The 17363-nt window shown below is 41.6% G+C and overlaps 2 protein-coding genes across 2 annotated transcripts; both read left to right on the top strand.

The window, feature by feature from the left end:
* The first annotated feature begins 9935 nt into the window (after positions 1–9935).
* npvf (neuropeptide VF precursor) lies at positions 9936–12196 on the top strand. Its single transcript, XM_070985192.1, is given in 4 exon segments — positions 9936–9968; positions 9970–10137; positions 11448–11818; positions 12130–12196. Coding segments are annotated over 4 exon segments (639 nt in total).
* Positions 12197–14709: 2513 nt separating this feature from the next.
* Positions 14710–16886, top strand: LOC139345974 (cytochrome c-a-like). Its single transcript, XM_070984874.1, has 3 exons — positions 14710–14941; positions 15354–15591; positions 16468–16886. The coding sequence occupies exons 2-3, from the start codon at positions 15423–15425 to the stop codon at positions 16614–16616; spliced, it is 318 nt and encodes a 105-aa protein (XP_070840975.1). The 5' UTR covers positions 14710–14941; positions 15354–15422; the 3' UTR covers positions 16617–16886.
* The last annotated feature ends 477 nt before the right edge of the window (positions 16887–17363 follow it).

The raw sequence follows: 17363 nt of genomic DNA, 5'->3' as shown, positions 1-17363 counted from the left end.
CAATGTTTTCCGCAAGATTTTGTAGCCTGGTTGCACGGTTTTACTGCCTTTTAGCATCAAAAACATTGGTGAGACCGGGCACTAAGGCTGAGTGACAAGACTTCCTGTTCATCCCAAAGGTGTGAGACGAGGTTATTATTTCAGGGCTCTGTGCAGGCAAGTCAAATTCCTCCACACCAAACTCTTTCAGTTGTAAAATATCTTGGTCAATACTTGTTTTGATCCCAGCTCTTTAAAGTTCCCGTCAAGTTTGCTGTTTAAGTGTGTCTCATTTATCTTGTGCAATGCATCTCTGATACAGCAGCATTTGGCCCAACAATTGCATAAAAAGTCATGTTGTGGGTATTATAAATAAGATTGAGAGTTTGGCATTTCCTGGAACACGCTCGGGGGCATTTACTAATTTTGCATCTAAGAAAATCTGTTCTGAACTTTTATGATGCCGCCATGGATGTGCAAAGAGATAGACATCATCGGAGCCTCAATGCTTGCTGCACAAAGCACAACTTCATAACTTCATCTTTTTATCTGATTTATTTAAATTCACAAATATCAATACTAGTGTCCACCCCCAACATCAAGCTCATTCTTGGAGTCCACTTACTCACTTTTATGAAGCCCTCAAGCGGAACACAACAGTTTTCTCAGTTGTGGAGATTGATCTGTTGATATGTGAGCTCAGTAGCTGCTATGATGTCAACCATACTGTTTTTAACTTTGTCTTTAACACGGATCAAAATCCAACTGATTTAGACCATGGGGCACTGTTTGAAAGCTTAAGAGAGCTTAAGATCTAGAAAGTGGACCTTCAGTCGAGGTTATTTTGTCATATAATCACACAGCCCAAGCTAATGCAGAGGCACATTGAAAGTGGGCAAACCAACATGTGCGGCTAATGATCATCATGAGGCTGACTTGTACACTCATTACAATGTGACTACGTGACTTAACAATTTCACTCAACTTTATTCAGCTTCATCATTAGACTTTTTACGATGTTCTATTTTCTGTCCATGAAACTGTGTCTCCAGACTTAAATAATGTCAGGTCATGTTATTTAATAAGCGTTAGCAGACACTAATAGCTTCCTTCTTGTGAGTGTGTGTGCATTTCGTGCACTGCCGCCCAAACATGTGTTTCATTTAAGGGGTTTTGTGGAATTCGGTATTTGTGGCAGTGGTTGCGTGTTTTGTTGTTTAAAGTTGCAAATTTTCCCATGCACAGGCTTAATGTGTATAACCACAAACACACACACATACACACTCACACACACAGGCTATCTCTTGCTAGCTGGTTTGGCTGTCTGTTCTTGTATTCTGAGAGCAGCAGAGGATGTTTTAGGTGGTGAAGGCTCTGGGAGGTTATAGTGGTGATTTGACTGTGTAGGTATCTGTTATCTGAGAGACAGAGACACCATTGAAATTTTATGATGTGTGTGTATGTGCATGTGTATGTGTGTGTGTGCACGCGTGCGTGTGCCCCCTCTTCTGTCATTTTCATTGAACCGCAAAAAGTCGCATCAGTGCACCACCTCGCTGCTTCGCTCATTTCCATGTAACAGCTAATTTACTGCTCAGATCAAGTCATATGTCTAATGAACCTAAGCATCTACGCTAACACAGACCTCGGGTGACGCCTCTCCTTTGCACAAATCACAGTTTGCGTGCTCTGATCGTGTCATAGGGAAGCATCATGTGTTCCCTCGTGCCTGCAGGGGCCTCTATCAGCACAATGCCAGGCTTCAGAGCACTGGCTAAATCCCCATCAGAGACAGTCTGACTGGCAGACTGGCACTTCAGCAGACTGTGTTTACAGCAACCTCTGGAAGAAAAGGATCTGATTACCACGAGGAATACGTATACAAGACATCAATCATCGGGGAGGAAGGGAGGGAGAGACAGCGAGAGACAGACAGAGAGACAGGGAGTATGTTTCAATGTTGTGGTTTTATTGGTGCTCTTAAACCTTTGCACACACACACACATAAGCATGTGACCACACACAAACACACACACACATACATGCACACATTGGGTTTTTCTGGCAGAGGATGTGGGTCCAGAGAGCAGTCTGGTGTTTCAGTTTCAATCTTCCCCTCTGCCCAGATCAAATACACGAGCCGGCAACTAAAGATGATGTCACTATCCCACAGCTGTCCCGACCACTCAGCGCTGCACCACTCTATATGTATGTGTGTGTGTCTGTGTGCATCTTTGCGTGTGAAAAGCTCTGCTGAGGTCAAATTGGACTCTCTTTCTCTCTGTCTTCCTCTCTTTAATTCTGTCCTCTTTCAGAACTCTGGGGATCCCACAGGCCCCGCTGAAAGCTATGATCCGGATCAAGTTCCCGCTCTGAGAGATACATACACACACGCGCACACACACACACACACACACACACACACATACACACGGTCGGTATACTCCAGTTCTAACTGCCAGGAATGGCATTGGGGGAGAGTGGGAAAGGGAGGGCAAAGTGGGGATGCTTTTACCATCACAAACCATCAGAGGATAAGAGTATTTTATTCACACATAATTGGCCACACACACACTGTACAGTGAGCATGTGCACATGTTGAAACATACAGAAACTTGATATGTACCTGAGTGCTGCTCTGAAGTATGACGTCTTATTCTTTCTGTTTTGTCACATGTGATTCTTTTCCTGCTCAGTTTCAAAGCAATTTCCTTGCTTTCTCTGTAAAAAGAGGTTTCTGAATGACTGCCAATACGGTGATGAATTACAAAACGATAAGAGCATAAACTTTTGCATGCCTACAAAATAAAAACAATTGTGATGATGAAATTAAATTTGATTTGATATTTGACATTTGTCTGTTTAAGCTGATGAACAAAGCATGGTCACTCCTTCTTATGGGGCTGCATTCAGGCAAAAGCTATAAAGACTGCTAATCAAAATGTAAAATCTAATGTCTACAGAATTAAAAAAAATATCTGATTCACAAGAAATTAGATCAATTCATCTCTTCTGGCTCAGCTCAGTTTTTCTCTGAGAGCAGTGTGATTGCATGTAAACAAGGAATCCTGAAGGCTCTGCTTTTAATATTTAAGATTATTTCTGCGGGCCAAGACTTTGATGAAGAATGTAAGAACAGCGCTTTAAGAGATGCAGATGCTTCCTTTTTTTTTTTTATTAAAGCCAGACACCCCAAATTTCCTCTTAGTCCTGCGAGCCAGTTTTGTGATTTTAGCGTTTCTAAAAACATACTGCAATCATTATTACCCATACTGTAGCATTTAATGTATCTTAATCAAACTGTTTTCATTCCTAAAGCTCGCGTATTTTCACGACATACACGGGTGATTCAAATGTTCTGCATAGTTACTGCACTCCTTCAAAGTTAGGTGTAAAAATTTAGAGATATTTGTGAGTAAACAACATTCCTCTTTATTCTCTGTCTTATTTTCTGCTACTACAAGCATTGTGATAAATGACATTGTACATTTCCTGGGTAATAACTTCATTATGAAATCTATGTTTCTGTAATAGAACATAGGTTTCTTTTTTCTTTTTGATTTTTTTACACTTAACCAATTTTACTGTTCATATATAAAAAAATATTTTCAAAGAAAAGGCGACATAATTTCAGAAAAACCTTTCAATTTTTAAACAGGAATGCACCAAGAGGAAGAGATTTAACACTAGCATAGCAGCGTAACAGCACACTTAATATAGCATAAGTGTACTCTTCATTTATGGAGGTTAACACATCAGAGGTTGAAAGCTTCCTGGAAATGAAATACGAGTGTCCAAACTGAAACTGAATACAGCTAAGTGCACTTCAGTACTCGTTTTTAAGCGGTTTTCATTTTAGAGGATTCTTATTTTATATCTGCTATGATTTCATTAGGGGTTTTTGTGTGCTTCTCCATCACACTGCGTATGTCCACATGCACACTGGTCTAATACAAGCAGCACCATATAAACTACAGCTTCACATTTGGCATTACTTAAAGTTAAAATAGTCTTATTTATCGAGTTATTTATTTAGCTGGTGTTCTAAGCAGAGGAAACCAGAATGTAAACTCATCATTTGTTGTTTCAGTGCTGGGAGCTCATTATGTTCAAATTAGGTAAAGAATGCCAAAGATTTTCTTTTAGATGTCCTTAAAACACATTTGTTTCATTTTCTTATAATAAAATAGCATAGTTTAATCAAATACTGGTGTGTGAGGATCCTCATGTTTATTTTTAACCAAACCCTTTTCTTTTTCTGTGGCGTCAGAGAATGTCGGACACCACAGCTCTTTGTTTCTGCACAGCATAGAGACACTAAAATCTAAAATATATCTAGTTAAGAAATGAAAGAGTCCTTTAAAATCAAATTCTGGTATGTCCCCCCCACCACCACCACCACTCTGCATAAAGTGAGCAGTAAATGAATCAAGGCAGTTCGTGCTTCCTGTCTCTGATATAGTGCATAAGAGTCTCATGTATTCAATTAGTGATAATGTCGAACAGTCACATCGCCATCATTACGCTTAAAGTGGGAAACACAAGCATTTTTGAATTCTATTTTTACTCGACTTCTTCCACGTGGCAGATTGCAAGTGGTTTCGATAAGCTGCAAACATGCATGCTGGAGTAAAACAAACCTGATTTATGTGTGTTAAAAAATGCAGCGCTGCCCTGTCCCTCTCCCTGCTTTGCTTTAGGCGCTGTGCAGGGTTCAGCTGCATGGTGGAGAGAGGTTGGAGGTCACAGTGTAGCTCTCTGCGTGGGTGTCTGAGACGACTTCTGACCTCCTCTGACCCGCTGAACAGCAGCCATACTGGCCGTCCAACTGGGAGCAAAGAGAGGGCCCAGAGGTCAGGAGAAACACTGAGAGAAGGATTGTTTTCTCAGCCTCTTTATACTCACAACCTCATTTTCTGCTTCTTCTTTCTTCTTCTCACTTTCTCCTCACTCCACTGTTGCTGCATAAATACCATTTACAAACTCTAATCCCTTAATTTAACAATAAGAGTGAAGTAAAAGATGTTTATTTTCTTATTGACACCAGAGTCTTTGGGATTTACGCGCCTGGGTTTTAAGAGGTGTCCAGAGCCCAAGGATCATGAAACTCACTCAACAGATAAATAGCTGTGCAAACATTCAAACACGAGAAAAGAAAGCAACAAAATGTCAGGAACTTGTGTTTTTCCCACCCTGAACAGCAGGGATTTCTAAATCCATCTCCCACTTTGTTCCTGACTGTCATCTTGCCCCATGTTAACCTCCTATTGTCAAACACCCTCCATCATATTTTCTTTCATACCCGACAAATTCCTGCATTTAATTTACACGTAACACATCTTCTCAGCTCTATTTCCTTCATCACAGTGTTTTTGCGTCTTTCTGTGTTTTATTGCTGCGGCTCAATCGCTCATCTTCTCCATCATCCATATGTTATTTATCTCTTTACCCTTGAATGGACCTTTAGCATTTGTGTTTGGGCAAAGGAATATATCTTCTAATAAAAACATAAGACAAAACATATGCGATGGTAGGTTTTTCAACCAAGCCTTCACTGCTTTCACACATACACACACCCCTCTCCCAGGGCCCCTTTGCCTCCCCTCGTCCTCCCCATCCTCCCCCTCCTCTCTCTCATCAAGGGTCATTTGCTCAGTTTCCTGTCTGCCTCTCTTTTCCTCTCCATCTCTGATTGGTGGATTTCTACAAGTCTCTGATTGGCCAATGCTTTCAGCACCTCCTCTTGTTAACAGTCATGAAACACCTCCCCTTTTGTGGGGACACTCCTTCTTTCTCTGAGGAAGGCCCCCTCCTCTGACTCTCCGCCTCCTCTGTGGTGCTCCTCCTCCTCCTCTGCGGGCACAGAAGAAGGGTGTTATGGTGCCTCCTGGTGGACAACACGTTTACAGCGTGCACCATGCTGTTTAAAGCCTCCTGCTATTCTGCATTAAATACAGCAGTTGACTAATCTCCTTCACAAAAGACACAAAACCGACCTGATCATTGAATGCTTAGCAGAAAAAAAACATAGTCTAAGACAGAGAAACAGAGAAGAGGCTCTCACAAACAAGTCTATAAACTCTGGGTTTGATCATCCAAACCTACAGTGCCATCTAGTGGCTTCATGTGCAAACTGTGACCAAAATTAGAGGAAATACAGAAATTAAATTTTAAATGAACTATGTGTACATTTCTTGTTGGTGTTTAAAGTTGAAAATTGCTGGCACTAATTTAGAAACAGAAATGTAAAGGTGTGTCCTGGGGAGGTAGAAACTATAATTATGTATTGGATTAAGCAGCTGAACATGAAAGATGTCCGTGTATTACAGACTGATAAACTGACTAAAGGCATCAATGGTTAAAAATCAGTCATATGAAATCCTATAAAAATAAGAGAGCCAACAAGTATGTGCATGTTGCTATTGTCTGTATGCAGAGCTGTACCAAGACACAGATAAACTGAACAGCTGCTCAGGACCCCCACGTGCCACTGAGGGGCCACTAAATCAGTAAATTAGATAGCTGATGCCAGGTAAAAGCAGTGGAGTATTACTCAAGACACTTTTAGAGGGATTAACTATCTTATAGGGATTAAAAATGGTCTCAGCGTTGTGGAGGAAATGCACATGAAAATGCTCCAAAATGGATATACAATACAAGTTGTCAACAAACCCAATGAAAAGACCAACACCATCAATGGACCAACGGCCAAAACCTGATTTAGCTCTTCAGTGAGACACATCATTGCACTGGTTGACATGATTCTTCGTGGATGAACGTGGGCATCATAGTTTATTTGGAGACAAGCCCGTGGTGCTGTAAATACTCACGGTACCAAATCCACTGCTGAAAATAGTCCCCAACAAAAGCTCTACCTACTGCTGTTGTTTGAGTAACGTTTGCTAATAACTACAGAGCCCAGCTGATTCATGAAATTGTTGAGCCTTTTTAACAAATGTAAAAGTGGATATTTCAGACCAATTTTTAAAGATTTATGTCTTAACTAGTACCCAGTCTGGTTGAGACTGGGAGTCACTTATAGTCTTTGAACTCATTGTTGGCTTTGGTCTTTTCTTGGGTCTTGCTGACAGTAACAAACATAGAATATTGCCCGCCTTGTCTTTTAAGTAATATCATGTCTTATCCTGCTTTTGTACAGTTTTATTACCTGTCTAACTAAGGAAACTAACCAGGACAATTTATTGTCTTTTCCTGAGATGCCTTCAGTGGGGGGTTGTCAGATTCTGCCCTCTGCATGTGTAACAGGTTAAATACTTCAACATGAAACTCTTTGACCTGCTGAGGAAAGAAATGTTCTGTATGTACCACTTCCTGTCTGCCCCTGCTTCTGTCTCCTGAACCTGCTCTGGGCTCAAAGTTTTTATTCGGCCACTTCTTTTATTGGATGTGGTCGTGTGAGAGACCTGAATCCATCATCATCCACCACAGTCACAACAACACAATACAGAGTTAGTGTAGTATGAGCCCGTGTGTCTGTCTGCCCGGCGTCAGCGCGTCTTCCCGTACATCATAACGCAGTGATCCCGCAGAAATGGATTTGATCATTGATAAAACTATAACCCGTCACTGGGGCTTGATGAATGTGTCTCCTCGCTGAGTGTACGGGCATGTAAAGTGTTGTGATGATGACCCGGCTGATGTCTAAGTGAGGGGAAAGATAAAACTGCACATAAATCAGCTAAACGGGGGGATAGCAGCACATTCCCACAAATCATCCCAGGAATCCGAGGGTGTCCCGGTCCCGGAGAGGAATTCTGGGAACGTTGCCAGATCCCAGACATAGAAAGAGAGAGACCGGCGAGGATCAGCGGTGTCACTGTGGCCTGTTTCATTCTACTTCCTGTCTCTGTGCCTTTTCTGTCTCTTTGGTTTTACCTAGATTTATCTTTGCCTCTCTGTCCGTCTTCATCTGTCTAGTTTTCTTGTAGTTCACAAAAAAATTAAGACAGACAGATGAACAATTCAGGAAAATATACTCTCATATAGTATATAATGAACAGTCTACATGTAACATGAGTGGCAAATAAGTCAAAAAGTTGTTATATATGGGAGGTTTGAAGTGCACTAAATCAAACCTGCGGGGCTATATTTCTATCAAGGAAGCAGTGTCTGTTTTCAAGCAAGTGGACAGCAGAGAAGAGGGGAGGGAGAGGAGGCCCAAAAGCAAGAAAATGGAAAGATGAAAAGGCCGCCGGGGTGGCGAGGGATGCACATTAAAAACATTAAGAAGAGAGAATTACAGTGGCGGAGAACAAGGTCTTCGAGGGAGTGCTCGGAGAGCTCGGGGAAAGAACAAAGGGAGAGCTTGAGGTATAGGGAAGCCCTCTGCGGATAAGACTCTGGATAAGTGTCGGAGACAGCGTCGTAAATCCCAAACCCCATAGCCTGCGAGCTGGGGCCGGGGTCAGCGAGGGAGAGCACAAAGAGAAGGGCTGAGGAGAGGTGGGAGGTAAATGATAATACAGAAAGATAGACTGAAACCATAGCCATAAAAAACATCTTAAGCTTGATACTGAATCACTAAAACCAGATGCGATTCAGATACTTTCCCACCGACGAGCTTCAGACAGCTGTATTAAATGCACCCTGCTCTCAGAGGTGGGGCTGGACATGGCAACATGGTAAACGGCAGCAATGTCAGGGTCAGGACGCATGGATCAAATTAAACCTCCCTGTGGGTTGTCATTATCAACCTGTGTCTCACACCACGCATTCCTCACATTCTGTCTGCTTGGGATGCAAATGCAGCTCCAGCGAGTCATTGCTGCATCCAAATGTGTCGCCGACACATTCAGAAAGGAGTGAGTGATGTCATCCCCGCGCCTGCGTCTCAAATAAAAGCTGAAATGTCCTGCGGTTGCTAGATACAGCGGCTTCCATACGTGGACAGCAGTCACATATAAAAGAAATAAGAGCAAAAACACATGACTTCAAGATTGGATAAATACTCAGTTTGAGTAATTTTTAAAGGATATTTAATGAGATATTAGCAAACATATAGAATATCACCAGTTTTGTCCTTTAAGTAATATCATATCTTATAGGTAATTCTAGAAAACCAGTGGATCCTACACGTCTCGAAATGTCACTTTGTTCTTCTGCTTTCTTTTGTACACAAAGCCTTCAACCAGAAATTGGCTCCTCTTCTCATTATAATCATTGCAAATTATATGCATCAACAGTATCAAGTTCATCTGCAATAATTTCAATGATAAGGACAATGAAGGCGTAAAGGTGGCAGTTTACAGTGTTTCAAAGGAAATGATGAAATCATGGCTGTAAAAGGATAACAGGAATGTTAAATTACAGTTGTGATTAATGACATTATGAAGTACAAACAGCATTCAAATCAGCACTAACGTGGCTTTAAATTGATATATTTTCACTTTTTTTGTCTGTATTTTAACAGAAAATAGGGGAAAGAATTGAATCCATCAAACAAGTTGCAGCTAAATGACCGAGAATATGAATGAAAGACGTCGACTTGTGTGACTGTGGCTTTCAGTGCAGCTTGTCTCCTTTTGCTCCGCTTATTAGTTAAGAATCTGTTCTCTATTGACATCGCCGGCCTGGATTTAATTAGTAAAGCTTACGGTAAATAGAAAATACAGCCTCTGTAGAATTGAACAGTACAAGCTACATATATTGGACGGTGCCGCCATTCAGTATTTCCATTATACACCTGCTTTGTGTTTCCCTGTGATCTGCTTGTTCTTGCTTTGACAAAGAAAATGCCAACTGGTTCATTCAGCAGCCAATTAGGACACACATGCCTTTTCAAATAAATTCTTCAGAGCTGGATGATTACTGAGACAGGAATTCACTGGCTGGTGGTATATGTGTATTTGTACACATGTATGTGTGTGGGTGTCTTCGTCACATGCGACAGGTGACGTATGTTTTTAGGGGTCTTTATTAACAGCAGGAACTAAGGCATGTGTCCCGGTGCTGTCCTGAGAGGTGTCCTCTGCTGTCAACATGTTTACCACATTGGTTCTGTCTACACTCCTGATGCTGGGGGGTCTTGGAGGGGCAGCAGCATCTGACTTGCAGGTCTATGGGAAATCAATCCACAGTGAAAATACTTTGAGCAGCGATGATGGAGGACACACTGAGAGGAAACAGCCGCACCAGCAGGTGAGAGCTATGTGGCAAGCCAGGCAGAGATGCTTTTAATTGCACTGGGATTCATTTACATCAGGTGGAATTATTTTATTTCTTTTACAGTACTTAAAGGAGCTGAGCTAAGCACAAATCCATACGTATGAGGTTACAGGTTTCTCTTAACATAATTTTTTAGTTGTTAGTCTCAAAGGTGGCTGCTTTTTGATTTTCGACTAGACGAACAGGTTGGGAATGTCAGATCTTCATCGTTTTTGATATTCACATAGTCTGGATTTATAGTCTTATAATTAAATTCAAAAAGAGAGATGATAACCTGTTGCTTCTTCTTTGTCTACTGTTGAGATTATGCAGATGTTAGAGATATTTTATATAGTATTCCAGTAAGATTTTCAATATGAATGCAATGCCAAGAAGGCATTGGAGATGCATGCTGGTCATGCCCTGTGTGCGATACAAACAGGCTGTTCTGATCACATAACAATCAGCTTGTTGTCAAAAAACTGCTCAAATCATGAATATGGTTCCCACTCAGTCTCAGTCACCATTTCTGAAGCTCTACTCCACAAATTTCTCCCTCTCACACCTGTGAAGATCCATCTCTTTCTCTGAACTTTGTCAGTTGTAGTTATATTCCCCCAGGTAGCTTAATCTATACTAATCCTTCCTAATTCATTCATTGATCTGTATTTCCATCCATTTTCTATACCACGTATCCCTTTCGGGGTTGCAGGAGGGGCTGGAGCCTATCCCAGCCGTCAACGGGCGAGAGGCGGGGTACACCCTGAACCAGTCGCCAGTCGATCACAGGGCACAAACACACGACCATTCACACTCACACTCACCAATTAACCTAATGAGCATGTTTTTGGTCTGTGGGAGGAAGCCGGAGTGCCCGGAGAGAACCCACGCATGCACGGGAAGAACATGCAAACTTCACACAGAAAGACCCGACCCGGGAATCAAACCGGCAACCTTGTTGCTGTGAGGCACACGCACTACCTGCTGCGCCACCGTGCAGCCCTGATCTGTATTTTGTATTCAAAATTTCAATCGAATAAATGTAGTGCAGTACTTTATTCCTCCAAAAAGAAATGAATGACTAACATCTTATTATTAATTTAACAGAAATTGTATTCTTTCACTCTTTTATTCAGTATGTGTGAAATCAAACATTTTGTTTCCACATTAAACATTATTTGCACCTCTAACAGAATATTTTTTCTCCCTGAACATACTAAATGTAGCCGTGACTCATTAAAACTAGTTGATGATGAATCACACATCAAAATATTCTTTCACCCGGCCTTCAACATTGTTTCCAGACAAAAAGTGAAATCCGCAGGAGTTTGGATCTCGGGAGCTTCAACGTGCACGTGATGCCCACCACCAGCAAGATCAGCCACCCGTCCATCATCAAGCTCATCCCGCCCACTGCCCACCCTCTCCACCTGCATGCCAACATGCCTATGCGCTTCGGAAGGGAGAGCAATCCCAGTGATGACAGGAGCCCAAACTCGAGCCCTAACATGCCGCAGAGGTTTGGGAGGTCTTGGGAAATGATTCAAATGTGTGCCGAGCGCCCTGATGTCCGAGAAGCAGCGATGCCGCCGCTGAGACTTGGGAGGAACAGTCTGTACAGGAGCCTTCTTAAGACTCTGGTCAATGCACAGTTATTGAACACCGGCTTGCACTGGTAGGCGACTCTATCCCATAATAACTGGCAGAAATATGCATTTCCAAAAAGCATGCAATAACTACAGAATGAAACAAGCTCATCAATTTGCCTCATTGGCCATCATTCCCCCATCCATGAGCACATTCCTCCTCAGGGTCACGGGGAGCTTGAGCCTCACCCATCGTACATTAGGTGAAACAATTACCGGTCCACTTGTCTGCTTCCCTCAGCATCTTAACCCTTTGTTTCTAGTTTAGATGAACATCCTTACGATATCTGTGTGTTTTGTTGGTTATGACTAACTCAATCTATGCATCCTCTTGCCACAGGGCCGAAGATTTTGACTTTACAACCATCTCAGAAGAGTTGGAGATGCAAGAAAGCTTTAAAGGATGAAAGAGGATTGGATAGGCTGACACTGAAGTGTATTATAGCATGTAAATATCAACATGCAGTGTTTTTACTGTTGAGACAAATGTTTCAAGTCAAACTGTTATGTGACTATTAATGGAAAAGTAAGATGAAACACATAAATATATGACTCCTTTAAATAAAGTTACTGCGACAGAAGCTTTGGGTGAGTGGTTTGGGTTTTATTTCTTTCTATTATTGACTCTTACATATTTTCTAAAGACGTTTGCCTCATATGAGTGGAAATACTTAGGTAAAGTACAAGTACCTCAGAATTGTACTTAAGTACAGCCCTTGAGTAAATGTACTTTGTTACATTCCACCACTGTTGCCAGCAAGACTGACAGTGGCCAATGGCAATAAACTGGACATGTGAATAAAAATACTCCTGCACTTGCTGTTTGAAACAGTGTGTGTGTGTGTGTGTGTGTGTGTGTGTGTGTGTGTGCGCGCGCGCGCGTGTGTGTGTGTTCTATATCGGAACTAACTCCATGAAAGTAGTAGTAGTGGACATGTCATGAAAATATAATAATAATAATAATAATAATATTAATAATAATAATAATAGTAATTATTATTATTATTATTAGACTATGCGTTTTTTGTTTTGCTTTTTCATTATGAAGATATTGGGGAGCCTTTGGCAAGTATGACTGACCACTAGAGGGAGACAAACACCAAGTCAAAGTAAACGCCTCCAGAGTTCCCCAACCAACACAGAGGGTACAAATCACAGGACTCAGTATATTTAAATCATTGTCATGACTCTCCAAAAGACCAAAGGGAAGTATCAAATGTATTTTCTTGGATTTAGAAAACATTGTCCTCTATTGTGTACCTTTCTCCGAGTGAGAGGTAAATAAAGGTGCCTGCACCCAGAGCACATTCCTTTCAGTCTGTTATCTCTCTGTTGTGTTCCTGTCCATCCACAGTCCAGATGAGCCACAGTCTGGAGTGAAGCTAACATCTGTCACAGTGCTCGACTGGACCACATAAACCCAAAACAGGCATTTTGCAGGTGAGGTCAGAGTGATCTCCACCAGGCGAGGGGAGAGATGATGAGCTATGACACAGTGGTTACTCATATGAACAACATCATGAACTATGTGTCTGTAATGAATACATTTTACCTCACTGTCACAGTGTGTGTTTGCATTTGACACCCCTGTTCGAAAAAATGACAGGCCTGATGTATGCAGGAATTAAAAAGGAAAATCAGCTGAATTATTTAAGCGTGTGAGGTGTCATTAAATCTTTACCATTCGTTTCAGTTAATGGATATTTTCATGCACAGTCCACATTATGGCTGAGCTTGGATTTGAAAGAGACACATTTTGACAGCTGTCCTCAACAGTGACACTGTGGTGGTGGAGAAAGCACTTTACTTAAGTAAAAGTAGCGACAACACTGTGTAGAAATGATGTTAATTAAACGTCCTGTATTCATCATTTTTCTTTAGTAAAACTACAAAAGCATTAGCATCATGTTATTGGTGCAGCTAATGAAGGTGGAGCTCATTTTGTTTACTTTTCTTGGTAGCTTCTGAAGATCCTCACAGGGATCAATAAAGCCTGATCTTTTCCTATCTCTTCCTATCTTAATGTGTGTTTGTTTTTATTTTGTATTAAAAATCTCAATTTGCAAAGTGACCAGTAACGTCAGTTATGGGCATCTGCTCTTTAGTGGATTAAAAGTACAAAGTAGCAGAAGATAATTGAATATTCAAGTAAACTGCAAGTACCTCAAAACTGAGTCCTTCAGCAAATGTATTTATTTACTTTCCACCACACTGTGTTTTAAGGAGGCGTGCTGCTTATCAAGTGTTCAAATATCCCAGCATGCTGCTCTCTTTGGACAAACTCATCTGCTCTGACATACCTTCTTCACAGCAGACACTTGTCAGGGCAGGACAAGCACCAGCACCACAATAACATTAATAACAGCTGCATTCCTTTTCGGTGTGTCAGGTCTGGCCCTGCTTTTATGCTGGCTCACTAGTATTCCTCAGTAAGACACCTAAACATAATGGAAGTATCATCAATGCCAGTGGCTGCATCTTCTGTAAAATAAATGTCTATAGGACTTTTGTACCACAGACATTTTGACTTGTTATGGCAGGAAAAGCACATATTTCCTGCCAGCGCGCGCAATACCTGGACTTGGAGCAACTAAATGGAATTCAGCCATTGTTGATTTTATCATTTACAGCTGTGCTTTTCCTTCTGTCACATGTGAAAATGTCTGCAGTGAAAAAGGCAAATCGAGGTCTGCTTCAGTCCATAACACTTTGGCTCAGTTAGGCACGACGCGTTATGATGTTACCCCATTAATGCGCTAAAAGTAAAAATGACACATTCTCACTCGCCCCTATGCTGTCAATAAACGCATTTCATAGCCGCTAAATCAGCAAATGCATTCCCACGCATCGTAAACATACCTCACCTGCCGCTGGGAAGTGAATGGGTGGGTCCCATGTACTTCACGTTAGCTGCGTCGTCACGGAGCTTTTCGTTGTGTCGTTGAATCAGCGTCAGACGCTCCCTTCTGAAATTCGAGCTCTTCTGCTTCTGGGTTCAAGCTCGGTCGTGCCACTGAAACTGCTAGTTTGCAAACAGAATCGGCTACAAACGTCAAGCTCATACAGCAGAACACACGTCTAAGAGGGCTGACTTTGACAAAGAGGAGAGGGAACTTTTACCTGGACGCACCTGAACTACACAACCCCGCCAGGTAGAGTAAGAACGAGCCTCTGGTTGTATCAGCTTTGCTGTGCTTTGCCTTTCCACCTCAGACGAAAACACCATGTACAGTGTGTCTGTGGTGGATTGTGCTGTAGACCTACTTTACTGTGTTTGGAAGCACTTTCCTGTTTGTCTCTGTCCATGCTTTCACTGGTTTTACTGGGATAATCAGTTTATTGGTCACAGCAGCCCTTTTTCATGCAGGCTACTTCTTTTGAATCATGGCAAGTTTAGCTGCATTTTTCTTTCTTTATATGACAACTCCTCTTTCATGACTTCTTCAACAACAATCCGGAAGTTTGGAGGGTAACTTAACTACGCGTACGCCCTGAGCTACATTGTGTTTAAAATCCCTTTTTGTCTCACTGGAATTTTTCCACTCATCTCTTGTGTTACTGCAGATTAATATCCTACGACTGACTGTAACGCACATTGACCGCCCTCGCTTCCTGTCCTCGCAGCTGCTGTTCATGGGGGACGTCAATAAAGGGAAGAAGGCGTTTGTCCAGAAATGTTCCCAGTGTCATACAGTGACAGAGGGGGGGCGCCACAAGGTGGGACCCAACCTGTGGGGTCTGTTTGGGAGGAAGACGGGACAGTCGCCTGGCTTCTCTTACACGCAGGCCAACATCGATAAAGGTATGGATCAGTGTGCAGCAGCTCACTCAGAACACCTCAGTGCCAGGCTTGACAGAGATGATCTGCTCACTGACAGACTGATCTGCATGCAGCTGTTCATGCATGTAAATAACTACCTGCTTAAGATCTGAAGCAACAGGCAAATTAAGCCAAATTAGGAACATATGAGAGCACATGTGCACCCTGATTATGTCTCTCTCTTGCCCTGGATTAACATGGAGGAGACCAATTCATGCTTCAGATAAATGAATGCAATGTGATTCCTCCTGAGTAGAGGCACAGTTTTGGAGTGGTACAGCACTAAAAAAAAAAAAAAAAAAAGGCAACAATCGGCTTGATTTTAGGCTATGTGGGTTTTATTTTATGAGCGCACCATGGTAACGTCTGCTGCACGTCCAGCCTACTCTGGAACAGCTTTTACAGAGTGCACAGGCACAAAAGTTTGCTCATCCAGCACAGCATCTGATGATTTATCTCATGCACAACATGTTTTTGGCATGGCAGCTTGGAATGCCCGAGAAAAGATCGCTGTCTTTACCGCTTTATCCAAGTTTCAGTATCCAGCTGTATTCTCTGTACATCCTGCTAAACACAGCAAAAAAAAAATCCACATCCTTATTATGAATTTTTGTGTGATTGTGTCACAGTGACTGCTGCTGAGTTGAGGAGCGCCTTGGTCCTTGTATTTTCTATACCTGACAGTCAGATCAGCAGGTCTGAACATGCAGGGCAGCTCTGTGTCTGAGCTCTGCTCTGACATGAGCCAATAAAACCTGAACACAGTCATCACACAGATTTGTCATGTACTCTACAAATAAGATCACATGTATGTTCACGTGCTTTACACGTGTTTAATGTGTGTTTGTTTGTTTTCAGGTATCATATGGGATGAGGAAACTCTAAATATCTACCTTCAAAACCCCAGGAAGTACATTCCTGGTACCAAGATGATCTTCAACGGCATCAAAAAGAAAAAGGAAAGACAGGATCTTATAGCCTATTTAAAGGAGGCCACCTCCAAATAAATGGACAAAATAGAATACACAACTACAGCTGTGGACAGAAGCGTGACAAGAAAACAAAACAGTGCGTTTGTGTCCATTTTGAGTTCACAATGAACAAGAGTTTAGCTTTTATTTGCATCACTGTTGCAGCATTGTTGCCACAGTGTTTTTGTGTGTAGGAGACTGTTTTTAATTATCATATGAGTCAGCCTTCGTGTAACTTGTAGACTTTCCAGCCACTGCTCAGTCGAAGCTTCTTAAAGAGGCAGCCATGCTTTTACGGTTTTCTAAAAACAAATTGTTTACCTAAAATCTTTACTGCTGCTTGCACAGGAACTTTACATAAATGCCACTTTAACTGTGGGTAATGCTGATATAGGTTTATTTTTCTATTATAATGTGTTACTACTTGTTAAGTCTCTGTTCATTTGTCGGTGTTCTTCTGATGAGGAGACTTTGAAAAATGTGTGAAATGGTGCTTGACTGTCGACGGTATCTTCTCCTCTCTTTTAAGCCACTGGGTGTAATGGCTCGTTGCATTTCCAAATGAGTATTTTTTTGTATTCATTCATTTTCTAAATTTATTTGTGTTTAAGGTCAAATAGATTTTTCTTTTACAATAAACCTGCGCTTTGTGGTTAAAGTAAGTTTTACTGTTCTTAAACTTGGTCTTATGACAGCCTGAATAAGGGACAATGAAAGACTTCAGAGTTATAGCATATTATTTTCACAGAACTACTGTTTTATACTCTATTGCTATTTCTTTCT

Source organism: Chaetodon trifascialis, chromosome 17 (genome assembly GCF_039877785.1).
Source record: "Chaetodon trifascialis isolate fChaTrf1 chromosome 17, fChaTrf1.hap1, whole genome shotgun sequence".
Taxonomy (NCBI): Eukaryota; Metazoa; Chordata; class Actinopteri; order Chaetodontiformes; family Chaetodontidae; genus Chaetodon; species Chaetodon trifascialis.
The sequence above is the reverse complement of the archived record's forward strand: the minus strand, read 5'-3'. Positions and strand labels throughout refer to the sequence as shown.

Bases quoted from the DNA above. Each gene is read 5' to 3' on its own strand.
- LOC139345974 (XM_070984874.1), top strand. From the start codon at position 15,423: ATGGGGGACGTCAATAAAGGGAAGAAGGCGTTTGTCCAGAAATGTTCC. The intron at 15,592-16,467 runs GTATGGATCAGT...GTTTGTTTTCAG, and splicing joins GCAGGCCAACATCGATAAAG to GTATCATATGGGATGAGGAA.